General features: G+C 51.5%; 7 protein-coding genes and 1 non-coding gene across 8 annotated transcripts; 5 read left to right on the forward strand and 3 right to left on the reverse strand.

The window, feature by feature from the left end:
* Positions 1–1,109: 1,109 nt before the first annotated feature.
* On the reverse strand, positions 1,110–1,564 carry ColSpa_06309 (uncharacterized protein; the record flags this gene model as incomplete). The annotated part of the gene is made up of 2 exons (XM_049272521.1): positions 1,110–1,361; positions 1,415–1,564. 2 exons carry the CDS (start codon positions 1,562–1,564, stop codon positions 1,110–1,112), a joined length of 402 nt encoding a protein of 133 aa, XP_049128478.1.
* A 2,745-nt stretch (positions 1,565–4,309) lies between these two features.
* On the forward strand, positions 4,310–6,826 carry ColSpa_06310 (phenol hydroxylase; the record flags this gene model as incomplete). Its single annotated transcript, XM_049272522.1, has 6 exons — positions 4,310–4,347; positions 4,424–4,450; positions 4,534–4,708; positions 4,833–5,355; positions 5,390–5,652; positions 5,714–6,826. The coding sequence occupies 6 exons, from the start codon at positions 4,310–4,312 to the stop codon at positions 6,824–6,826; spliced, it is 2,139 nt and encodes a 712-aa protein (XP_049128479.1).
* A 5,407-nt stretch (positions 6,827–12,233) lies between these two features.
* Positions 12,234–14,069, forward strand: ColSpa_06311 (cholesterol 7-alpha-monooxygenase; the record flags this gene model as incomplete). Its single annotated transcript, XM_049272523.1, has 4 exons — positions 12,234–12,433; positions 12,492–13,170; positions 13,309–13,777; positions 13,849–14,069. The coding sequence occupies 4 exons, from the start codon at positions 12,234–12,236 to the stop codon at positions 14,067–14,069; spliced, it is 1,569 nt and encodes a 522-aa protein (XP_049128480.1).
* Positions 14,070–14,281: 212 nt separating this feature from the next.
* ColSpa_06312 (1,4-beta-D-glucan cellobiohydrolase CEL6B) lies at positions 14,282–15,598 on the reverse strand (the record flags this gene model as incomplete). The annotated part of the gene is made up of 4 exons (XM_049272524.1): positions 14,282–14,662; positions 14,717–14,799; positions 14,849–14,993; positions 15,047–15,598. 4 exons carry the CDS (start codon positions 15,596–15,598, stop codon positions 14,282–14,284), a joined length of 1,161 nt encoding a protein of 386 aa, XP_049128481.1.
* Positions 15,599–17,369: 1,771 nt separating this feature from the next.
* Positions 17,370–18,881, forward strand: ColSpa_06313 (cytochrome P450 monooygenase 3; the record flags this gene model as incomplete). Its single annotated transcript, XM_049272525.1, has 4 exons — positions 17,370–18,041; positions 18,095–18,287; positions 18,341–18,437; positions 18,509–18,881. 4 exons carry the CDS (start codon positions 17,370–17,372, stop codon positions 18,879–18,881), a joined length of 1,335 nt encoding a protein of 444 aa, XP_049128482.1.
* A 300-nt stretch (positions 18,882–19,181) lies between these two features.
* Positions 19,182–19,244, reverse strand: ColSpa_tRNA_178. Its single transcript has one exon. It is a non-coding gene; the product is annotated as a tRNA-Lys (tRNA).
* An 878-nt stretch (positions 19,245–20,122) lies between these two features.
* Positions 20,123–21,765, forward strand: ColSpa_06314 (mannan endo-1,4-beta-mannosidase; the record flags this gene model as incomplete). The annotated part of the gene is made up of 4 exons (XM_049272526.1): positions 20,123–20,282; positions 20,339–21,402; positions 21,454–21,645; positions 21,709–21,765. 4 exons carry the CDS (start codon positions 20,123–20,125, stop codon positions 21,763–21,765), a joined length of 1,473 nt encoding a protein of 490 aa, XP_049128483.1.
* A 1,609-nt stretch (positions 21,766–23,374) lies between these two features.
* On the forward strand, positions 23,375–25,330 carry ColSpa_06315 (uncharacterized protein; the record flags this gene model as incomplete). Its single annotated transcript, XM_049272527.1, has 1 exon — positions 23,375–25,330. One exon carries the CDS (start codon positions 23,375–23,377, stop codon positions 25,328–25,330), a length of 1,956 nt encoding a protein of 651 aa, XP_049128484.1.
* Positions 25,331–25,906: the final 576 nt, after the last annotated feature.

Consider the following 25,906-nt stretch of genomic DNA (forward strand, 5'->3'; position numbering starts at 1 on the left):
GGATAATATTTATACTGTTCTTTCATAATATCCTTCTATCCTGTGTTGCAAGTTCGGTATCAGCCCTTGAGATGGTGTACTCTTTAGTGACCTTGATGTGGTTTTGTCCATTGCCTTCTTGTCTTTTTGTTCTCATCGAGTGACGATTCTTAATCCGATTGAGCTCAGATGCTATTTCTGCAGTATTGTGGCCTTGAGGCATGTAGGGGCTCTGAGGATGCTTGTCAGAAGAGCCGACCGAAGTCTCTTCGCTGCCGATCGTTTTCTCAACGTTGCTGGAGACAATATTTTCATCTGAGCCCCATGTTGTGTCATTTGGAATGGACAGTGGATGACTTCCGCTCCTAGGCCCTTGTTTCCCTGGATAGCTTCCGAGTCGGTAGCCGTTGCTGTCGCCTATGGTGCTTTTCTTGTTGGTACTCATGTTGCGGCTTTTATCGATGAAGCTCTTGAAGAGGGGGTAGACCATCGGCATGTTTGTAAGCACTACAGAAACAAAAGACTCTCGAACGGACCAGTATCCGGATTGCGCGGGGTCGGTATCGCCAGCCTGGTGGGACAAGTGTTAGTGCATGCCTTTGTCTTGTGTTTCGGGTTCATTACTTACTGTAAGAATAGAAACGCAACGCATTATACCGAAAGCCATCTCAAGGAAACCCCCACTAAACATAACCATAAGGGTCATCTTCTTCCGCCAGGGAAGGTGTGACTTCCAAACCATCTATATTTTGTTAAGCAAGCACTCAATAGTGTTGCAATCCGCAACTACACCCAAGGAGAGAGAGGATTGACATACTGGCAGCGGGATAGCCATCAGGTAGAAGTCGGTGGAAGTGTTCATGGCCATAACGAAGACTGTCTGAAGAGTGGAGATTGCGGGCATGCAGGAGTCTGTTACATGAGTATGAGTGTTTCCCAAATAGGAGTTTACGCCACTTACTGCCTGGCGAAGGATTGATTTGCCATTGATGTTCAAATGGTATGCATTTCAAAAATGCAACTAAGAGACAGGCAACGTAGGTGACTGGCATGATGATCATGGCCCAGAATATGATCCGCTTCATCTTGTGTACGCCATCCCTTTTCCGAGTGTCAGTACTTAGAATCGCCTACGTAGTTGACAGTGTGACATACGTCAGGCGCGAGTAGTAGATGACCCAGCAAGCCTTCAACAGCCATAGTAGAGTTGTATACAATAGGAGGCCAATGACATGAGTCTTGGATCCATTGACTCGCAACTGCCACTCTTCCGATGCTGGATCTAGAGTAGCCCGTTGCTCGTCGGTCATGCCATTATTGGCGAATCCTTTCCAGAACGCCACGACGTAATATGCTGCAACTGATTCGGCTGTGTACACAAGCTAGGCACGGCTGTCAGATACGTTTCTTGTACGGTTCGTTAGAGTAAACTCACAGTTGCGACGCCCATCAGGAGGTCGTCCCAGGAAACCTTTCGCCATCCCAACGTAGAGATCCGGCTGTAGTATCGCATCCCGACTACAAGGTACGCAGCACCTTGGAGCCCCCAGACTTCTCGGATGAATTTCTCGGCTTCGGCTGACATGGTGAAAGGCAGAACCAACACATGAAGACACTGATAGTGGGAAAAAAAGAGAGGGTAGCTGAGTCCAGCAGCTATGCCGAAATTATAAATTCCGAAGGGATGTCGAAGTGTAAATAACTGCAGGCGAAACCCATGAACAAAAACCCTGAGGCGCGCAGACGATTGGGTCAGGTCTAGAGGCTTGAACCGGCAATTCGTCACTGCTCTCGTTGTTATCCGACTTAGGTCTACCTCGTCTCCAAACCCCTGGCTCCTGTTCCGAAAATTCAGGCACATCTTGTCGATCGCAAAGAGACTGCAGGGATACCAGCTCAGAAAAAGTCCTTGCTGTGTTTGGAGCACCTCCTCGACTTGATGGTCATGGATATTACGGCTAAAGCCTTACGCTTCGAGTGTGTATCTCCCAAAATCGCCAGGGGTAAGTAATGTTATGGGGCCCGCTCCGCTTTGCATAGTAACGGTGACAGAGGAGACGACCCCAGCAAAATTCCACTCTGGATACAACACGGTGAGAACCAAATCGCACGATCGACGCGTTCTTCGGGGGACCGGACAGTGGCCCGGCGGAAGCATGATTCGTGTGAAATCAAGGCGTTGCGGGCTCAGCAAATATCAATGCGCGAACATGAAGATAACGCTAAGATGATGTGGAAAACCGACGTGCGTCAAATTCTAGGCTCTAGACGCCCAGTAACGGCTTGCCGTCAGAAATAGTTTCCTTTTACAACAGGTGGGCTTCATTGGGAACGTTGTTGAGTAACACTAGCACCTTTTCCCTGGTGTCTAAACAGCATATCATCTTCGACATGCATTGCCGTTCCTCCCCTGGCCATTGCTCCAGTATTCCGCTTGGCATCTCGCTTAATCCATCGTCAAACAAAGGAAGAGAACGAATCCGTAAGTGCCATCAGGAGCGCTCGTCATTTCGGCACAACTCGAAAGCCTTCCTCCGTACTGTCGCATTCAGTAGCTTTCCGCGCCCCAACTACACTACGGGACTCCAATTCCAAGACATCGGCTCAACGGAACCCATAGCCGGATCCTCTTGCTTGGATTTTGAGGTGCAGTAGGTCGATCCTTCTACTTTTGGGGCATTGGTCCCGGAGTAGTCCTGATGGACCCTTTCAATGCCCCTGGGCGTATTATGCCTGGTAACCCGAGTTGACCAATTTTACTCTGTATGTTGCAAGAACAAATTAAATAAGAAGCCACTCGTCAACATGCAACATATCTGACTGAGTCATGTTAGATGCAGCGACGAGATGGACCATAGATAACCAAGAGGGGCAACCAGTAATTCTGTGGACACAGATTACAGCGTACTACATAGTGTATGTACAAAGGCACGAACCTGGGCGAAGAACCACCCATGCTTGCATATTGAAGTTGCCAGGGGGTTCTCCGTAAAGAGACATACTCCCAAGGGTCCTGAGTCTCTATATCTTCTGTAGACATGACATTTATTTTGTCTTCCGAAGAAGGCTGCACGCAAGACCCCAGTTTGTGCAACTAGTCACCCATCAAACTAGGCGCTATCATGGTATGAATCTCATTATTGTACTTTCATTGGGGATTTGCGAAGGCTCCAGTACATTTGTCGTTGTTACGCATCAGTGCCACGTCAACAGGTCATGAAACGAATGGGTTGCGACTGCTGGTGTGGAATCGCCAAGAGGTTGTACTATCGCCCACAAATTACGGTTGCAGTTTCCTTCTGTCCCATAATTAACGGCCGGGTGGGCGTGGGGCAAAAGTTCATGACTCTGGCGTGGCCAAGAAGAAAAAAAACTCGTGGGATCTACTGTACCATGGTATCGAGACGCAACAATATGAAGCACCTCGCTTAGCATGGTTTCTGACTACCATGGGATGACACAGAATTCCATCTACACTTTTATTATCAGTTAACTATTGGTGTTAGACTCGTCAGAATACACAATTCCGGGAAGACTGGCAAAGGTCTGTAGTTCCAACTCATTCATGTTGTGTCTCCTTTTGTAAAAATAAGTCGACAGGGGGGCTACTGGCTTACATACATCGTTCTTCCTGAAGATAAGCTTTTGAACCGAGCGAGGCAACAGAGCCCTGCATCTTGCTGGATTGAAGAGTGTGCTGCATTCGTAATGCCGTAGCCGCGTTGTGTTGACCCCCACGTTAAATGGCGCACCATCGCAATCCGCTGTCCACGGCCCAATAGCCAGGGAACCGCGTAACTAGGGAATGGCTGGCGCATGGGCAAGCAATGAGCTCTTCCAATTCGGTCCTGGCCACCCGCTGACTCGAGCCCAAAAAGGGATCAGATCGGCTATAATCCATGAACCGGGCCCTCGCCAGCGGGACGCTCCCGGACGTTGGAGGGATAAGCCCATGTCCCACAAATTTTCTCCGCCAGCCGTAGCACACAACCCCGCATTCGCGGCACTTGAGACGTTGAATAGCATCCTGTTGCTTTATCAGCTCATTTCTTGCGTTCAACCAATCGCCTTTCGGACCAAGAGTTCTTCGACTGCGGGTGGGGAGAACCAGTCAAGGAATGAGCAGAAAGAAGCTGCTTTCGACGACGAGTCAAGATGCTCGCTGGCCCCGCGACCTGAGCGATAGCTTATGCAAACCATCTCGCTTCGTCTTGTTCACGGACGCTCTTCTTCGTCTCCTTGCTCTTTCTTCTCTCAAGCCAAACAAACCTTAATCATCGGCGTATTCAAGCAGTCTCTTTTGACGTTGCGCTGAACTATACCTACCAAGATGGCGACTGACCAGGTTCTCGAGTCCAAAGTCGATGTGTAAGCCCAGCCGCACATCACCTAGTCTTTCCTGTAGTCATGAAGATGAAAGATTCACTGACGTTTTGTTCCACAGGCTCATCATCGGTGCCGGCCCTTCCGGGTGAGTCTAGACGCGGCGCATGGGCGCCACCATGCTCTCCTTTCCCAACCGATGGTAGCATGGGCTAACCACTAAACGCGCAGGTTAATGGCTGCCGCCTGGATGGCACATTGCGGCGTCAAAGCCCGCATCGTCGACAAGAGAGGCACAAAGGTCTTTTGCGGCCAGGCCGACGGCCTTCAATGTCGCAGTCTGGAGATATTTGATTCTCTTGGCTTCGCGGATCGCGCGTGGAAGGAGGCCAATCACATGATTGAGGTATGATATGTTGTGATTTGCTACAAAGATATCTCGCTGACTAGCTCTTTTAGATCTGCATGTGGGTATGTAAAACACATGAACGGTAGCTCCAGAAAAAGTAAGAGTACTTATGCGTCCTTAGAACCCTGGCAATGATGGTATCATCCGCCGCAGTGACAGAATCCCAGACACCATCGTGGGCCTCTCGCGCTTCCAACAGATCGTCTTGCAGCAGGGACGTATCGAGCGGTTTTTCCTCGAAAACATTAAGAAGTACTCCAAGGACCAGATCAAAGTCGAGCGTGGGGTCCTCCCTGAGTCTCTCGACATTGACGAGTCCAAGGTTAACGACGACTCTGCCTACCCTGTGACTGTGAAGCTTCGTCAACTCTCAGAGGAAGAGGCTACGCCCCCTCAAGTGGCCAACGCAAGCAAGATTGCTGACGGTCTCTTCCGAAGCAACCTCGTGCAGGATGACGATGAAGAGGACCTGATCAAGAAGAGCCAGGCTCGAGCTGGAGCAAGTGAGATTGTTCATGCTAAGTACGTCATTGGCTGTGATGGCGCTCGTAGCTGGACTAGAAGAGCTCTCGGGTTTGAGCTCGACGGAGAGGCTACTGACTTCATCTGGGGCGTGATGGACATCATCCCCATCACTGATTTTCGTAGGTTGCCATATTCGTGCTGAATTTGAACCAGTAGTTGGTATTAACCGGAGTGAAACAGCCGATATCCGTATGCGATGCGCCATCCACTCTGCTGAAAACGGCAGTTTGATGGTTATCCCCAGAGAGAACAAACTCGTCCGTCTCTATATTCAATTGAAGGAGGTTACGCCTGATGCATCTGGAAGGGCAGACCGATCCAAGATCACGCCCGAAATAATTTTTTGCGCCGCCCAGAAGATCCTTAGCCCCTACAAGATCGACTACGAGTACTGCGACTGGTGGACCGCGTATCAGGTGAGCATTATGCAATATCCCTGTCACTGTGTACAGAAGACATATTGATTGTCTTTGCCAGATTGGTCAAAGGGTCGGTACCACCTTCGACGCCCATAGCCGTGTTTTCCTTGCTGGAGATGCTGTTCACACCCACTCCCCGAAGGCTGGTCAAGGCATGAATGTCTCCATGCAAGACACTTACAACCTCGGCTGGAAGATTGCTCTAGCCGCCAAAGGCATCGCAAAGCGCGAGATCTTGAGCACATACCAGAGTGAGCGTCGTCGTGTTGCACAGGATCTAATTGAGTTCGACCACCGCTTTAGCCGTCTCTTCTCTGGCCGCCCGGCCAAGGATGTCATGGACGCCGAAGGAGTCAGCATGGAGGAGTTCAAGGATGCTTTCCTCAAGGGAAACATGTTTGCCTCTGGGCTGTCGGTTGATTACGGCGCCAGCAATCTCGTCGTCAAGGCTGGCGATTCGTTGAAGCAGGGTGACGGTAGTAAGGTTCTTGAGTCCGTTGCAGCCATCTCTGAAGAGGACTTCAAGAAAAAGCAGGCTCTTGCACCTGGATTGCCTGTCGGCATGCGCTTCAACAGCTTCAAGGTCCTCAACCAGGCTTGTGCACGCCCGTGGCACTTCCAGGAGAGACTCAAGGCGGACGGCCGTTTCCGCGTTGTTCTCTTCGCAGGAAATATTCTGGATGCTGCCCAGAAGGCCCGCGTCGACAAGTTCTGCGCTTCACTTGACGCTCCCGAGAGCTTTCTGCACAGGGCCACTCCTCCTGGAGCCCCTATTGACAGCGTCATTGAGGTCCTCACAGTTCACTCTTCGAAACGCACTGATACCGAGCTGCTGAGAGATTTCCCTGACATTCTACATCCCTTTGACCCACACACTGGCTGGGATTACAACAAGGTTTTCGTGGACGATGAGAGTTACCATGAGGGCCATGGAGAAGCTTACAAGAACTATGGCATCGACAACCAGAGGGGATGCGTCGTCGTCGCGCGACCTGATCAGTATGTCGCCTGGATCGGTGAGCTCGAGGACTTTGATGATTTGCAGAAGTACTTTGAAGGCTGCCTTGTATTGGGAAACCGTGCCGGGAATGTTAATGGCACGAACGGAGTGAATGGAAACTCAAACGGGACCAATGGTGTCAATGAGACGACCTTGCCAATTCGACAGTAAAAGACAGCTTGGTGCCTGATGGTGAAAAGAGTTGGCTTAGTTTCAAGAATTCTGTCTCTTAGCGTGGACAATTAAATTCCAATACGCGGCACATGATTGACCACGAGAGACGTGTTTTGCCCCAAAACTGACGGTGGACTCTTGAAACCTGTGCGCTTGGCTGTTGTCCGTTTTCTCCCTTACAAAGGTGACTTCCTGGACATTATAGATGAGATGTCACTCCCTTGCGCCTTCCTCTCGAAAGCGAAGAGGATGACAATAGCAGGTCAGATATCTTGACGCCAATGACACATGCATGCAGAGGAGAGATACAGAAGTGGGACGACAGACCAGTTTCAGACCACCAGATAATAGCAGTTAATGTAAAGGTGTTGTAGATGAGTCCGTGCTAGTATCAAGCAGCATCATGTTTCTGTTCCTCTAAATGCGGATGAATGCACAACACAATCAGGCAAATCCTCCATTGCCTCCCCTGAAAACTCATAGGGTAATAGTCGATCAGAGCACCCCCGTCCCAATAGTGTTCGAGGTTGTCGTCTTTCGATGTTCCTCCACGGCGTAGGAGATCTATCGTATATCAGAGAGCATTAACACTTTCTTTTCAGCATAACGCACGATATGCACAGGCAAAACTTACTGAGATCATTTTGATACAACTGAACCCATCAGTCACACGTGACTAATTGTCGCCTAAATTTCATTTCAAGACCGCGATTACGTCACGGCAGAGTAGAAGGAGAGCCGCAGTGGACAAGGCAAACTAGAATGATCATCATGTGACTGCTTGTTGTATCGTTTAGTCTGGCCAATAGAATGAACTTGTGCTCATTTCGACGCCCCTCAAAATTATAACTCGAAGACACTGTTGTTTGAGGTAGTTGCGAAATCAATTTGAACTGGTTGTTGTTAAATGTGAACAAAATGCACACTAGGCATGGTCCCTGTCCATAGCAGCAAGTAGACATTTGAATTTTACATCTAGCAGCTTACAAGGGTGCAACCATTTCTGTCGCTTCCTGAAGCGGCCGGACAGCCGCTGATACATGTCTTGCACAGTTGACCGTCGCCATCCTTCTCGTCACTGCCGCAATTTCCCTTACAGCGATCGGTCAAAGACGTGGTATATGTACAGTCGAAGCAGTCCCGACGACTCAACATAATGCCCTCGGAGGGAGCGGCCAGGACACTCGAGGCCAGGAGAGTAGTAACGGCGACGAGAGGGATGAATTTCATTATGGGCTGTTTGTGAGAGAGGAGTCGATGTTATTGAGAAGCTCTCAGCTTTTCTTGCGGAGTGACGGTTTCTATGAGCAAGACTCAGTATGTGAATCTGTTTAGTTGGGTTTGAGATGAGCCAGCTAGAGTCCTACAAACTGATTAACCGTAGTAGACGAGAAAGGTTTAGTCCCGGAACATGTTAAATTTCAGTCTCAACTTAATCACAGGCAGGTACTAAGCAAAGATGTTTATACCACCAGAATATACGCCAAGGTAACAGTGATCTACATCTTTGAAATAGCATCGCCTGGAGTAATGAGTCAGGATTCGTGTTCCCCGAGAGTGGCTGTTCCATGATCTGCAAACTTTAAGTTGCTCTTCCTGCCTAAACAGATGGAAGGCCAATGCCATCAGTCTTCCTCAGAGTCAGAGAGCATGGCTGTTTGGCTTTTTGTAGGCAAGCCACCTATTACCGCGTTATAGAGATGAGAGGCCTTCGAAACCCTTTGTCGACACAGTAAGCATCGCCGACGTGGGTCTGGAATGTTTTCTTCCTTGGCCTATTTCTTGTGGTATCGGTAGCAGTGCTCGTGATACTCCTTTCTGGACGGAAACCTTCTATTGCAATTCTTGCATTGAACGGGACGCTCATGTCTTCTTTTGTGCCGCCTGTGGACATATCAGTAGAGGGCGCTCAAAGCCATAATCATAGGCCGACAACACACTTGAACTTGTTTCCAATCTCGTACAACGTTTTATGCACTTTGCAATGAACGTGATCTGGATGAGAGTCTAGCACTGTTTAGCCAGGGCTCCTTGGAAAGTATGGGGGGGTAAAATCACTGGAAAAAAACAAAAGGGAACCAAGGATTCATCGCTGGGATCAGTGGACTGGGGCAAAGACAGTGGGGCTCCAAGATCTATGTTTGGACACAGCACAGAATCCAGCCAACCCATGGGCATGGGGATCGAGGCTAGAAGCGTGTGTTGAATTTGACAACTAAGTCGTCGCATTTGGTCCATACAGAGCGGTCGAAGACACACCAACAGTATTCGTTCCTAATTTCAAAGTAGGATCATCTTGGCCTTTGCAGATGTAGCTTGCTGCCAAAGTCAGAAGCGGAGCGACACCTGAGCTTGCTTGATCACCCAAACTGAAGATTTCTGTGGCGTCGCTGGGGTTATCGATATGAATTGAATCTGGCCCATGATTCTCCGAATCAGTTGATTGTGGTACAAGTGAACTCTCGAAGCCTTCAAGATGACCATTGACGGCCTCTCCGGGATTTTCTGCAAAGCTGTTACTTCTTGCTATACGTTACTAAAGACTTGTGAATTATTACCGGCGCTAGCGAGGTCGTATGATTCGGGGCTAAAGTATGGATCTTCGCCGGGATCAGGATGCCCAGTTGTGAAGTCCATCGTGTATGAAAATTTTAACTTGTGAAAACAAACACAAGCGGAGTTGGTGATTCAAAAGGCCGCCAGGAGAGATCTCTGATGAGAAGTATAAGATAATCGAGGTGTAATGATGGTCAAGGATGCTATTGGTTTCATAAGGTGCCGAGTTGGGGTAGATAGTAAGACATCATACCTGAACGCCGAGCACAGAAAAATAAAACTTGGGTTGCTGGTGGAAAGATAGTACCGATTTATATATTTTCGCTCATCAATCTTTCTGTCACAAGTAAATACTGAACCAGATAGTCATGGACGTTAACTCTTGAGAAGCTAGCTACCATCATGCAACGGTAGAACTGTAGTAAAGATGCTGCGTAATGTCATTGGGACCATTACCACCTATCATCTTGCACAAGCATATCAAGCTTTGTCCCGGCAACTAAGCTTCGTGGTTCAGGTGCCTATCAGGCATCCGGGATACTGGGAGCTGAACATGATCCATCGTGGACAGACCAATAACTTAACCTTAAATATGTTGGGAGGTTCGCTTGATGAGGAGGTGGAGTGGCCTTTTGCTTCTGATACAGTCATCGAGTTTGAGCACGATTACGCCACCTGATCCTCCCGAAAAGTAGTTGAGAGTCTTTGGGACGCCTTCAAACGTACAAAATAACATGGACAACTACAGCTGAACAAATGACTCATAGATGACTGTAAAAGGAAAACCCAGCAAACCTGTCAATTTGACCGGTAAAACTAAATATGGATTCGCAACCACTGAACTATTGGTTTCCCTCTTTGTGTTCCAGTAGCTTGAATGTCTGATTGGTAACTGAGAATAACCTCCAGCCGAGACAGTTCCGATGAAATCCAAAGCACTGGGGAGGTTTTACGAGCCCCTCGTCCTTCTCAAAGCCTTGAATATCGAGATGAAGGAGATTGCTGACTATGTCAATTGTGAAAATGTCGATCATCGAAGAGATCCAAAACAAATGTTTCAAGCCTTTGTCTACAAACTCACCCACGTATGCGACAGCGTCAAGGGAGATAGATGCCGTACCACCACCTCGGTCATGGTACTAGAGCCACAACCAGCTGTGAGGGACGTTATAGAATACTTGTTTGCCTGAAATCAGCGTTCTGCAAGAGAAATGGAGAGTACTTCTCTTTTCATCACGACTCTCCTTGATGTTCTCCACACAGCGACGTTGCCACAGGACAAACCCCGTGCGCAAAGGCACTTGCTTGGTCTTTTTCTGCAGTTCAATCGAGATCGAATCGCGTCATACCTGACGGCAATGAAGATGGAGATTCAAGGCTGTCTTGCTAAATGCTTGATTCTCTCATACCGAGGAAGGTCAATTACAAGGATTACTCGGTGAACCCTAGCGAAACCATCGCTTACTTTTACGGAATCAAGACGCAGTGATTGCGATACGCTTGAGAGATATCCTTGCCTCGCTTGACTTTGCCTGGGACGAGTCTGCCTCTGTAACTGAATGTAAGTTGGCTATCCAAGCGTCCAATCAAAGATACTCAACTAAGCTTTCTGCCTATTCTCTACAGATATCGGCGGCCGTGGCGAACTCTTACGAAGGCTGATACGATTACAAGCCTCAAACCCAGGGGAGTGCATAAGCCATTGTGCACGACAAGTCCGCGAAAGTAGGATGCAGCAGAAATCCATGTTTGGCTGGCCAAAGATGTGGCACATGATGAACCGACTTCTATCCTATACCCAGGATACTGAGTTCTTTCTTTTGGCCAAAGAATTATGGCCGGAGCTGTTCGAAGGCTTCAGGGTCCGTTTCGTGCTTTCCAGTGTACCAATACCGGTATGACGGGGGATGGGATTATCGGTCGTATGACGTCCAAAGAGAATGTGATGCGAACAATTCGGGGATTCGTCGAGGATATCCAGCTCAAAGATCTCGATGAGAGGATCCGAGCTGAATACCAGAGGCTTACTTTCTCCCCTATTGTTCACTCAGCAATCTTGCTTCTGGACAGCCTTGAGAAAAGCGGCAACATCGCTTCCGACAGGTTCTTCATGGATGGATGTTTATCGGCAGCATCAAGCCTCTTTGTCGATTATGTCAGTACTACTTTGAGGAGCGCCGCTCCCAAGTGGAACACCGCAGTAGTCACCACAATTTGTATATCAGTTGGCGGGTACCAGATGTTTTATCGTCCCAGGGCGCCAAGGGCGAAATCCGAAGACAGATCATGTTCAGCAGAATGGCCCAAAGAATTCGGCGAGACGCTTTTGATTTGCTGAGAAAGAGAGTTCGTCCAACGTTTAGGGACCATGACAGCTTCACATCTTCGGCGAGAACGACATTGGACGGAAGGTGGACCATGGCCTCCAATATCTCTGATGTTGAGTCGCGAATGAAGAGCTTGGCGTTGGAGGATACTGAGAGTGATGATGAAGCAGGTGGGGCTAAATTTGGTATAAATGGTTAGCTGGCCAGCGCACCATTGAAGAAACGTCCAACACGAAAGAGTCATCCGAAATCAAATAACGATTTCACTGTTAGGCCGCCAATATGGGACGAGGCCATGCATGCTGACTACTACTCGCTTCCGCACCTGTCACTCGCCAATGGCGCTAGCCCGATTCATACTGACCGCATTCTCTGATTTTGGAGCAACTTGCGCCACATAAATCCTTCCGCTTTCCCGTCATCTAATGGCTGCTGACCCCGCACATCTCGCCAGCTTCCACAACCACACAGCCCGCATGTTCCACGATAATTATACCTACTTTTAGGTTTTCACTACCACCATGGCTGTTACAGCACCCGGCTCATTGCAGTTCGCAGCAGACCATCCTCTTGTCACATGCGTCGTGATTCTTGCGTCGCTTTATCTGCTTATCGCAAGAAGTGGTCAAGATGAGCCGCCCTCTCTACCCGAGGTCCTGCCATTCGTTAGCAATACGTATCAGTACATGACAGACCTGCCCACATTAATGGGGCGTGCCAGGTAGTTGCCACAGATTTTGTAGACTGACGCGTTCTGAGGCTGACTTTAACTTTCAAAGCCGTGCAATGATCCGGAGCGACGTTGTTAAATTCTGGCTTGGGCCTATGCGTGTTTACCTCGTGAAGGGCGGAGAGAGCGTGCAGGCCATATTCCGGTCGTCGTCCACTTTCCGCTATGAAAAGTTCATTCTGATGGTTGTCAAAAACTTGCAAGGTTCTTCAAAGGAAGATGTCGAAAAGCTCCTTAAGGACAAGTCGTCCCGCAACAAGACGCCAGCCCCAGGCTGGGAAAACATGCCGCAAGAGCAGAGATACTGGTACCAGCTGCATCACCTCACCGTAGACAACCTTTCCAGGACTGAATCCACGAGTCATCTAGCCAACATGTTCACAAAGTTCTTTGGCGACTCCTTGGAAAAACAGCCCTTGGGGGAATGGGCAACGGTACGATTGTTCGACTTTTTGAGAAAGGATATGGCCGAGAGCGCGCTCAAGTCTTTGTGCGGCACACGAATCCTGGAGCTAGTGCCCGACTACATCGACCAATTTTGGCGTTTTGACAGTATTGGAGTTCAGGCGGTATACGGTCTTCCGAAGTGGATAAACCCTAAGCCGGTTGAAGAACGCGACAAGCTGAACCGCATGACACAAAAGTTCATGAAGGACGCGTTCTCCACGTTCGACTGGGAGGGGCACGATGTTGACTCGCATTGGGAACCAACCTTCGGATCCCGCTACGTGCGCTTGCTTATGAAGTGGCTAGCTGACAGAGACATGACTATGCAGACTAGAGCAGGCTTTCACATGATTTCAGTGCTTGGGTGAGTTCAGTACTTGGTCGACGAGTTGCCCGCTGGGAAGTACGATTGCTAACAGTTCAGGATCAACGCAAACACTATACCAGTGACTGCCTGGGCCCTGATGGAAGCTTTGCAGGATCCTAAGTTGTTTGAAGAAGTCCGTGAAGAGGCCCTCCAGACAGTGATAAAAGACCCCGCTACCGGAGAACGTTCCTTCGACACGGCAAAGCTCCTCTCCATGCCCCTGATGCAGTCCATTTACGTTGAATGCATGCGCCTTCACGTTTCCATCGCCATCACCAGAGAAGTCGTCGAGCCAACAAAACTTCAAGGCTATCGCTTGGAAAAGGGCTCCATGATACAGGCCCTGACGAACCTCATGCATCTTGATGAGCAGATATGGAGCCAAGAAGGTCACCCTGCTTCGGAGTTTTGGGCAGAGAGGCATATCCAGCAGGTAGCGAAGGTGGATGAAGCTACAGGCGTTCGGACAACGGAAAGGCAGTTTGTCATGGGTGCAAAGCCCAGTGAATTCTTTCCATACGGTAAATATCTTCCTTCTGGGTCTCTAGCATTGGTTCGGCATTGCACGTCACTGACGATATTTTCACTTCAGGTGGAGGCATATCAATTTGCCCCGGGCGCTTCTTTGCGAAACAGGAAATTCTGTTGACCATTGCCATGCTTGTAACGAGATTCGAAATAGAGTTTGTGGAATGGACTTGCAAGGATGGGTCCAAATCCGATCGGCCGCCGATTGACGACAAGCACTACTTTGGGTCGGCTGCTGTACCTCCGGATAGGGACGCGAAAGTCCGCTGGAGGAGGCTTTGGTAAGGTGATGTTAGTTGCTAGAGAAAGTTTTGTAATAAAAACCCATGCAAGCCTCAAAGATTTGAAGAATCGACAAGGCTATGCACTCGTCCTCAAGCTCTCATTCATTCTGATGGTGAATATAGATACGGCTCTACTAAGAATGAACAAAGAAGAAAACTCCAACCATGTCAGACATCGGTTCATCATAGGCCCTCCTATTGAGGCTCTGATGCCTAGACCTTGCTCGCGACAATAGAGGAGTCTGCGTTCTCTACGAGCATTTGCACGTACTCATCAAACCATGCACCAGCTACTGGCGCACCCTCAAGCCCGCAGCGTCCGTCGCTCTCACCACCAGGCTTTACCCAGACAATCGAGTCGATGTGGGTGTTGTTCACCGGGGTGCCGGGTTGCATGCCGAAGCCGGCAGGGTTGACGTTGCACCACTCACCCCACTCCTCCCTGCTGTTGGAGACACGGCCTTGGTCTATGATGAATCGGGAAGGCAGGCCCTCAGCCTCGAGGTAAGGTGCAAGGGAGAGGGCGTAGTGGTTCTCGTCCCAGGAGTTGCTCCACTCGGTATAGTTCGCACGAGGGTTGGCGTGGAAAGGGTTCTGACAGTTTCTTAGTGTTTTCTTCTACCTAAGGAGACTAGTCAAGGTACTTACATAGTTGGAGACGTTGGTGGAAAACCCGCGGATCTTGGTGTTGTTGCCAGCCTTCTGGACAACCTTCGCAAAGATCTCGGCCGCTGGCAAGTCTGTTAGTTTATGCGGCCACAACTTGAACCGAGAGCTTACAAGGCTGCAGATTGGGCTCCCAGCCCAGCCAACCTCCATGGGCAGCATCAATGTACAAGTTTACGTGGTTGAACTGCAAGCTGGCGATGGCATGGGCAATACCCTCCTCGTACACCGGTTGAGCCTTGGCGCAAAACTCGACGTTCTACGACATTGACAATCAGCAAATTGTACTCCACAACAGTAAGATCGACGTACCAAGTTTGTGACAAGGTTGGCAAGGGAATCAGGCTCAAGAATAACGGCAAAAGTCAAGTTGTTCGCGGCAGCCAGCTTCTCCGCGTAGGGCTTGATGTAGGTCTCCTTGTACAGCTCCAGGCCGTTCTCCTCGCTACTAAATTCGCCGGCACTCTCTCCCGCACTGCAGTCTCTGTCAGGGAGGTTGTAGAGTACCAGACCAACGATCTGTTCCTCGCCGGTCTTCTCCTGGGCCGCGCGGGCGCGCTCGATGGCAGTGTCAATGTTAGGCAAGCTCGCAGTGTTCGAGATCCAGACGAAGGTACCGATGTTCTGGATCGTGCGGACCTTTCCAGCGTTCTCGCCGTCACCCTTGGCTACAAACGCGTCGTAGGTCTGCTCAAGCTTCTCAGCCCAATCCGGGTTGGCGTAGAGCTTCTTGCCCTCAAAGGGGTTGGTCGAGTCGTTGGATGTCCCTGCTCGGCGGAAGTGGTGGCCTCGGGCACCATAGCGTGGAGATGCCGCAACAGCGCCCAAGGTGGAAAGGATAGTTAGAATCGAAGCGAAATGCATTTTGAAAATTCGGGCAAGTCTATCGCGGAGAAAAATGGATGTTGCAATTACTCGACCGGCGGGCTTGTTTGCATATCGCAAGAGAAGAATCATCAATAACATCTACATGGCCGTCACGGCCCTTCTTATAGTTGTTTAAAGTGTCATAGTCAAGTTCAACAACGGCGTTTCTTCAATCACGGAGCTTACATCGCCATCTGAGGAACGGAAGGAAAGGTGCCTCATCACAATGCGACGGCTATGCGTGGCCAAGCGGCTGCAAATGACAGAGTCCTCCGTCCGAGACGCCTTTTTGGGGTAGGATCGACGCATCATGCAGGGCCAAAGGCCAAGGTTGGGGAAACGTGGGATGGTAAGCTGTGTCTAGTAAATTGCCCTGCCACAAGATCTTTGGTTCCGGCTGCCGCCCTAGTGATGGCGCCCGGCATCTGGTTCGCTTGCCGAGCAGGCCAAGAGCCCCGATTGGAAGAGTCAGGTTCTCTTCCGAAAACTCCAATATGGGACTACGTGCCGGGCCGTCTACTTTTTGAAATGTGGCCTTACGGGTAATCTCGAACAAAGCGCTTGCCTGTTAACAGTGCTAAGTAATAAGCTATTGCGAGGCTCAGGGGAAACGATGGGATGGGAGTCTCGCCATGGGAAATTGTGATTGCCATAACTGCAACACGCAAATATATGGCGCCTCGGTTGGATAATTGCCCAAGATTTCGAACGTCGCTGCAACCTTGCTCACTTACCAAAGCGATGGATTTACCCTTACAACACAAAATTTTGCCGTGAGTGATGATTCCTAATACTTACGTTACATCATTGCCCAAATTCACGAAAATGTCGACAGTTAGGCACGACGTGAAGCTTGTGCGGCTGGAACACTACCCATCGAGATGACTGCGCTTCGTTTTGGAGCTTTTTTAGTTGCGGATCTCCCTGCTTCACGACCCCAGTGAAGCCATCGCTAAGTCCAGATGAACCTCGATATAGTGATTGGCAGTACCCGGGAGCTCATGACTGGCAAGGTTTCTTGGAGATGTGTAAAGCACGGACTACGTGGCAGCTAACGGCCTTCAAATACTGGGTATGCGATTGGATGCGCAATCGCTGTCGTTCCACCATACTGGCACGTGTAGATTTTTGTAAGACGCCAAAAGAAAAGCTTGAACGATAAGACGTCTAGCTGGTAAGCACCAGAGCACTTCGCTTATGGAGAAACTAGCCGAGATCCTGGTAAGCTTTCTTCTTCGCCCATGTCGGTAGTTGCAACCCCAGCAATTCGTTCCTCGAGAAATTGCGCAAGCGAGAGTCTTGAATTTACATCGCGGATCTTTTCTATAGCAGGTGGGGACTTGGTACGACAGCGAAGGTTCAAATAGTGTCGCTGAAAACCCCGAAACTCCCGGAGTGCCGAGGTATAAGAGAATACTGGGGGCTGATGTCTGCTTTCTGCCGGTATTGCCGTTCTTCACATCTGCATCACCAAGCTGCAGCTGAAAAATCGACAACATGTTGTGGCAGATTTGGCTCCCCGTCGCTCTTGCGACTGCGATACTCGTCGTGCAGCGACTGCGCAAGAGATACAAGCCGAGTTATGGCCTACCAGTGGTTGGGTCTCCGACCGATCAGAGTTTGGCAAACGCGGTCCTTGAAGGATACCAGAAGGTAATGAAGCAAAAATGGGCCATTGCAAAAAGTTGACCACTGACCGAGGACTGTGCTCAAGTACCCGGAGTCTGCATTCGTCGTTCCCTGCGACCCTCAGCGGGTGCTTCTTCCCATGAAACTTTACCAGGAAGTCATCCACGCACCCGATTCGGAGCTCTCCTTCGCGGCGGAACTGTACGACATCTTCCTCGGCAAATACACTCATCTCGGGGATGGCCGTACTGAACTCATCGAGGCTGTAAGAGTGGATTTGACGAGAAACCTACCGGCCATCCTACAACCTATTCAGGAGGAGGTTAAATTCGCCATGAAGCAAATGTTCGGGGAGCTGGAGGATTGGAAATCGTTCAACGCATATCACGTGGTCCTTCGTATGGTTGCACTGATGAGCAGCCGCGTGTTCGTCGGACTCCCTTTAAGCCGCGATGAGGAATGGATAAAGGCCTCCATCACATTTGCGACAGACGTCGGGAAATGCAGGATGGCTGCGTTGGCATGGAACCCATGGATCCGGCCCTGGGTGCTTCCCTTCCTTCCGGAGGTGCGACACATGCGCCGAGCGCTTCAAAAGGCCAACGACTGGATGAGGCCACTTGTGAATGAAGTGCTCCAGAACGAAAGTGCCCTTGAGGAGAAGCCGGCGAAACCTGGTGCTCCTGGGGCATTTGTGTCCTGGGTGATGAAGTACCTCCCCGCTAAGGATAGGACTTCTGAGAACATGGGAACGAACCAGATGTTGTTGTCCTTTGCTGCTATTCACACCACGTCTACCACGACTACCTTTGTAAGTACCTTCCGTCGAACAGCTGAACAACGCAGCTTTACTCACTCGTGCAGGCTCTTTATGACCTCTTAAGTCGCCCCAATTATATCGACCCTCTCCGGGAGGAGATTAAGCAGGTGATGGCTGAAGACGACGCAGAGAGAGACGAGAACGGGGAGCTCTTTCTATCCAAGAGCTCGTTCAGCAAACTCAAGAAGTTGGATAGCTTCATCAAAGAAAGCCAGCGGACGAGCCCGATGAACTTTGGTACGAAACTCTTGAACGACTTACACGGACATGCAGCGCTAATGGTGACATAGGCGGCACAGCACGAAGACTTCGAAAAGACCAGACCTTCTCCAACGGGTTGAAATTGCCGGCTGGAACTGCCATCTCGTTCCCTTTGTGGGGCGTCTAGTAAGCCATGGATCGGACACCATAACACCAGGCATATTTCTCGAGCTTCAATGAAACTAATGCGACTTCAGTAACTCTTCTTCAACAAAAGCTTTCAGCACCGAGTACAACACAGGCACTGGCAACGCACCACCGACCGAGTTCGATGGTTTCCGCTTTGCCCGCCTTCGAGAGCAACCCGGTCGCGAAATGAAGCACCAGGCGGCAGCTACCGGACCTGACGCCTTTAACTTTGGACATGGGCCGCACGCATGCCCCGGCCGCTTCTTCGCGGTTTATATCATCAAGTGCATCTTTATCGAGTTTCTTCTCAACTACGATATCCGGCTTAAAGGCAGTGATGGCAAGAATCCGAGTCTGAGACCACCAAACCTGATCAAGCAGATGATTGTCATGCCGGACTTCAGTCGTGAGGTGGAAGTCAAAAAGCGGGCCGAGCTTTGAGAGAAACAAAGGCGATGGTCTGACTGCGCTGGATTGTTTCGGTGCTTAGCGACTTGTCCATATGAAAAATAGCATCTCTGTGTGCAATTTTGATGCGACGTCGCATTGGCCGTTCTACTGTTTTGTGAAGCAATAGACACCAAGACATTTGCAAAATGGACAAAGTGTCCGGCTGATGGACTTGTAAACCCTGCATGCGCGGAAAAGGCAAAAAGGGAAGTCAATCGCTGACGGGAATTGAGCCCGACGTGGCTGTTTTGTGTTAGATATGAATTATATTTAGAGCTCGAGTTGGTGTTATGCTTACGGGTCGAACCCACAACCTTGAGATTAAGAGTCTCACGCTCTACCGATTGAGCTAGCCGGGCAGTTGTAAGCAACTGCTAGTTGTTGAGCTGGCGGCGACTTGGGTGGCATCATCTAGACGGGGGCACGATACCCTTGCGAGGTCGATGCGAAGAACTAAATTTTCGAATCTAGTTGAAGTTGAAGTGGATCAGGAAGCAAGGCCGGACCATGTGTCACGCAAAGCCTTTGGCGGCGGATCATCGGCCAATCCGTAATCAGAGATGCTCCATTATGGGGAAAAGGCCTAAAAGTTCGGATGAACAACTGATGAGCCAGTTTTGATTGAATCCTTGGATTGCAGCAAGGCAAAGACTCTGGAGAGTTGATGCTGGCCTGGGTCGTTGACGCCCAGCCATGAGATGTGAAGTTTGTCCGCAAATCATAGCTATGGCTGCATCCTCTCCCTCACGTGGCAGCGATGGCACTCGTCCGAGAGAAGTACCGAGACGGAGCCTCCCGTGCGTGGTTACCCCCTTGAGCCGGCGTGTTGCCCCTTTGCCGCACGCGGAGGGTCACACTCCGTCCTCACATACATGAAAGCCAAGCCTCCTCCGTCATCCCCATACAGCACCATCGAAGCATAAGTGTATTCAAAGGGGCAACTGAGCAGAATGTGGAGACGCAGAATTAACGTCCGTCACCCCTGGAATCTCATAGATCGCCTGCCACTCATGATCCTCTTACGCCATATGGCGGGATTGATTCACATTGAGGAGGCAGCATTCGAGGAAGAAATTTTAAACTCAGGCATGTGAGGTTAATAGCAAGCTTAAATATCTATACCCTTTACCCAACACGTTCTTTTTGCTCCTAAGAAGATGCTTTCTACAGGCGATACCTTCCTTTTCTCTCCCTTCCTCCTTGGCACATCTCTGGTTGAACTTCCGTAAACTATGGCGAGATCCACGGCGCTTTCGCTCTGTTTCGTCTCTGCGTTTGTCGCTGGCGTGTTTTCGCAGAACTGCATCGGCAGCACTGGGCCCAAAATCTACGAGGCGGAAAATGGTGTCCTCTCTGGAACGAGGGTCGACACGGCTCAGACTGGCTTCACAGGTACTTTGAGCTGTCATTGATTGTTCCATATCGATTTAACGTGTCTGGGAACTTAGGCACCGGCTACGTGACTGGCTTCGAAGATGCCACCGACAAACTCACCATCAACGTTGACTGCCAGGGTGAAGGCCAAAAACTTTTCGACCTTAGCATTAGATATGCTGGTATCTATGGCGAGAAGCGCACGAACGTAATCCTCAACGGCGGTGCTGCCAGCGAGGTGCTATTGACTGCCGGTGAGACCTGGGCCACTGCCAATGCCGGTCAAGTGTTGCTCAACGAGGGTAGCAACACAATTGACATCGTAACCAACTGGGGATGGTTAGTACCAAGACATGGAGTCTACATACGCAGCTCATCATTGACGCCGTACAGGTACCTCATTGACTCGATTACTCTCACGGCGACTGAGCCCCGCGGACCTCACAACATCAACACTGCTCTTGTCAACTCGAATGCCAACGCTGACGCAAATGCCCTCTACACATACCTCCGCTCCATCTATGGCAAGAACATCTTGTCCGGCCAGCAGGAGCTTTCCTACTCCAACTGGATCAACGACCTGATCGGTAAGCTGCCCGCACTCGTCAGTGTCGACCTGATGGACTACTCCCCTAGCCGTGTTGAGCGCGGTACCGTCGGCACTGCCGTCGAAGAGGCCATCACGCACCACGAGCGCGGCGGTATCGTCTCGGTTCTCTGGCACTGGAACGCGCCCACTGGCCTCTATGATACCGAGGAGAACAAGTGGTGGAGCGGCTTCTACACCCGCGCCACAGACTTTGACGTCTCGACCGCTCTTGCCGACACCACCAACGCCAACTACACCCTCATCATCCGCGATATCGACGCCATCGCTGTCCAGCTGAAGAGGCTACAGGACGCCGGTGTACCCGTTCTCTGGCGTCCTCTGCATGAAGCTGAAGGACAATGGTTCTGGTGGGGAGCTAAATCGCCTGAGGCGTGCAAGAAGCTCTGGGCTCTGCTGTACGACCGTCTTACCAACCATCACGAACTTAACAATCTCATTTGGATATGGAACTCGATTGCTGCGGACTGGTACCCGGGCGATGACACTGTTGACATTCTCAGCGCCGATGTGTATGCGCAGGGCCACGGAGTACGTCTTTTACCTCACTCACTGCTGAACCTACGACTGACATGTGTCTAGCCCATGACGACTCAGTACAACGACCTCATTACCCTCGGCCAGGACAAGAAGCTTATTGCCGCGACCGAAGTCGGCAGCGCCCCCTTCCCTGATCTCCTGCAGGCGTACGAGGCCCACTGGCTGTACTTCTGTGTCTGGGGCGACACTTTCATCAACAACGCTGAGTGGAACAGCATCGACGATCTGAAGAAGGTATGTAATATGTTAAGTCCGTCGTATTTGGACCAAAAGAAGCTAAGACCTGAAATGTTGCAGATATATGAGAGCGAGTACGTCCTCACTCTTGACGAAATCCAGGAGTGGAGAGGCTGAGGGGAGCGATGCTGGCTTGATTGGTTGTCCCTTAACGATTTGTACTTCGACTGTAGCTGTTTTCAACGTCTTTTATTCAGATTATATCGGAAAAGTAATTTCTGACTATTTAAGGACTTAAGGATACCACTATTGTGAGATCTTGAACCTAAAATGAACAGTTTGTCTCCCGACTTTCACAATCACATCGCATCAAGTTTTACTCGGACCCTTGTTGGCGCACAACATCAGAACAGAACTGGCGTTCGTGGGGCCCATAACGTCTCTGTTAAGGTCGCCCCTTTTGGGCTGCATCTTCGCCAATCCAAGCCACACCAAGATCTATAGCCTTAGGAAACAGAATAATCACCAGTAGTGCTTGTTGCGGAAGTAATTTCGTGCACCCTCCATCAACCCATTGCGCCAGCTCGGTAGGAAACAGTTTACTAGGAATTTTGTGCATCTCAAATTTCTCATCCAAGTCCATTGTTAATGCTTGCAGTCACAATGAGATATTGATGCTTCTTTCGCATAAGAATTTGTAGACAGCTTATCACAGCTGGTAGACTACGTTACAGTAGGCAGAACACCTCACGTCACGGATCTTCCGAACTCAGGAATATCGCATGGTGCTATGCAAACTCGGCTCTGTCTTGATTAGAACAGGTAGGTTGCACAATCGGATGGAATGAGCGGTGAGAGTCTCCTTGGCCATACACGAAAGACTACAAGTCGATGTAGAGCATCCAAGAGTCCAGTTAGATGCACGGGTTGCGGAGTCAGCTGGCATTCAGCACTGAACCTACCCACAAACTAGCACATCGTGAACCCAACCAATCTTCCTCCATGCTACACGATAACATGATCAAGGCTTTTTCTATTTCACCTAGCCTATTCCCTTGACATAAATAATCCATCGACACCCAAGGCTCCATTACGGCTCCCGCAGGCCTTGCATAATGAGTTCCACTGCAACATTTGCCCAATCAATCATGGGCAACCAAATTGACAGTAACGCCGTGGAACCATGAGACACACATGGAGACATGGAGACATCTCGACGAATGGTTATCAGATATCGACATTATTGAAACAACACAGATTAACAATGTGGACTCAAGAGTAAACCCAGCTTCATCTTTTGGACCCCTCATATCAAGGTTACATGCAGAGAGACCCCGGTCTAGCCCGGTTAAGCGGCCAAGCGATAGGCAGACAAATGCCGATCATGGATAACATAGGGCGTCAGACATTGCCTAGATGGATGAATTCTTTGTCGCGGGCGAATTTACGACCCCAACAGAACACATCTGATCTGAGCAAACAAACAGCTCGATGCCATTACATTGTTAACTGGTCAGCCAACGATGCGCATGTTGGCAACCTGAAAACTAGCCACTGGCTCCCGTATCCACATGAGCGCAGGCATTAGCATCCTCCTCAGATGGGCTCGCCAAATTGTTGCCCCTCGTTGCCCCTCGACGCCATTCCCCGCCGCCATCCACACAACACAATAAAGCAAGCACCCTTATCTCACATAGGATCGAAGCACCGCTGTACACCTCCCACGCCCGTCCGCTTCCCGCTCACACCTTCACCGCCAAGACTCACTCCACCCAGAATCTGTGCAATGTCACGCCGCGAACGGGAAGACGTCGCCTCCAGTGACGGCGAGGACGACGCCGCCCACCACAGCGGTGACGACCGCAGCCCGGGCCACGAGTATGGCTACTACGAGCTACCCCCGCCCTTCCACGGCCGCCGCTGGGCCGATGACGAGGTCGCCTCCCGCGTCTCGTCCTCCCTCGCCGACGCCAAGACCGTCAGCGATACCACCGACCTCGCTACCCTACACCGCCTCGCCGTCGAGGTTAACAAGGTCCTTGGCCAGATCAAATCCAACTGGGGTCGCCTGGACGGCGTGCTCCGTCCCTCAGGCCCGTTCAAGGCTGCCGCTCCGGAGCTCGAGAACCAGCACGCCCGCCTCCGCGACCTTATCGCCGAGCGCTCGCGGCCGCACCTAAGGCCGCTGAGGCTGCAGGACCTGCCGCCGGAAATCCTAGCAAACGTCGTCGCGCAGTGCGAGCGCGGCGCTCAAACGCACGATGACCCGGACCTCGCGACAGGGGTCGGCGCCAGACCGCCGGGGGACGTCGCGACGATCCGCAGCCTGCGCCTGACGTGCCGCGTGCTCGCCGAACTCGCGGCACCGCACCTCGTGCGCGTCGTGGACGTGGCCATGACGCCCGCGTCCCTGGCGAAGCTGGACGCCATCTCGCGCCATCCGACGATCAGCGGCGGCGTGCACCACGTCCGCGTCGGCCTGGCGTCGTATCCGGCGTCGCTAAAGACCGAATGGGCCCAGTTCGTGCACTTTGTGCTCCGGAGCCTCGTCATCGAAGCGAAGCGAGGCAACCGCGCTAGCGGGCTTTGCAAGGAGGATCTGGGGAAGCACAGGGCGAGGATGGAGGAGTGGAGGCGGCCCGGTGCGGAGCCGCCCTTCCTAGTGCAGACGTTTGGGGAGTACAAGCGGCGGTGCGACGAGTACGAGGCCGTCCGCGCCGGGTTTGGGGACGCCGTTGCGCGGGCGGTGGCGCGCATGCGCAATGCGACGCGAGTCGAGGTGAACGACAAGGTCGCGCAGGACCCGCGGGACGAGTGGCACGGGAGATACGAACCGAGGCGGGAGAACGACGGCCTCGTCGACGAACAGGTCTTGACGGAGCTCCTCACCCAGCCGATGCAGTGGGAGTACGCCGCGGCGTACGGGTGGGGTGAGGCGAGCGACCATCCCGTCGAAGCCCTCCGGGAGCTTTTGGTGAGTCTCGGACGCCAGGAGGCCGGGCTCACCCGCCTCGCCGTGAACCTCACGCCGCCCGCGCGGTACCACGGCCTGGGATGCACCGAAGCTGAGAGAGAGGACATCATCAAAGCCGTCCGCGGGGTGAGTTTCGCCGCCTTCGAGGTGAAGACCCGCGACCCCATGTTCACCGGCTTCGATCAGCCTACCTGGCCGCCGCGCAGGCCGGAGGAGCTCGAGCGCCTCGGGACCTTCATGAGCGCGGCGCTGGCGTCGGAGGAGCTGATCTCCGTGATCCTCGATTTCGGGGGTCTCCGGCGCGAGAACCAGGACCTCTGGGCCTTCAACACGCTGCTGGGATCTGCACCACAGAACTGGCGCAACCTGAACCGACTGGTCCTACATGACCCGTGCCTCAGCGCCTCGGATCTCGAGGTCCTCGTCGGCGAGCGGATGACGTCGTTCGGCATATACTCACCGCATCTGACCGACGGGTCTTGGGCCGACGTGCTGGATATGCTACGCGACAGGGCGGATCCGGCGAGGAGGGACAAGGGCGAAACGCCCATGAAGGTCGACGGATTGACGCAGATGACGGGCGGGGAGTCGGAGATGATGACGGGCTCGCAGTATGACAACGCCTTCGTGCGGCCCGAAGTCGTGGTGCCGCATGCCGGAGGCTTGACTCCGTACGGGGAGCAGCTCAGTGCTGGCCAGCGGCTGAGTCCGGTGATGCGGTTCGTGTCACATTTCCAGGATGTCAATCCGGTACGTGCGGTGCTTTGAGGCGCCGAGCGAGGGTCATGTATGTAACGGCCTCGTGATGAATACACGTTGAAGGTCAGGCCTTGCGCCGCCTCGGTGGTGGTGACCATTGCTTATTCCAGGGAATTTACCCAAAACATCCAACCGGTCCTGGTGTGTGAAGCTTTGCAAACCGACACAGGGACCCATTTTGCTTGCCGTCTGTCTTTGAAGAAGGGCCGTATCTGTACGGGCGGCGGAAAGCCGGATCAGCATCACCGACATCTCAACCATTGGAAGTCACGGGAAAGAGTCTACGATTCTCAAGTGATGTCACATATCTCCCTCTGCTCCTTTCCCCAGTCTCACCTCCTCAAAGGCTTATCAACAAGCCATGGGACTGAAATTCCCCATCCGAATCGCCATGTTATCACACCACATATCAAAACCGCAACGTCGTCTCCCCAAACCCCCGCTTCCGGCCCCTGCATATCACCTCCCCCCCGGCCCTCATCGTACCCCGCCGCCCGTCCCGCGGCAAAGCAGTCGAGAAGCCGGCCATGGATTGCCGACCGGGGACATGAACGTCTCCGCAGTAGCAGCGACAATTGCTTGGAG

This window comes from Colletotrichum spaethianum (assembly GCF_022836535.1).
Source record: "Colletotrichum spaethianum MAFF 239500 DNA, contig15, whole genome shotgun sequence".
NCBI lineage: Eukaryota > Fungi > Ascomycota > Sordariomycetes > Glomerellales > Glomerellaceae > Colletotrichum > Colletotrichum spaethianum.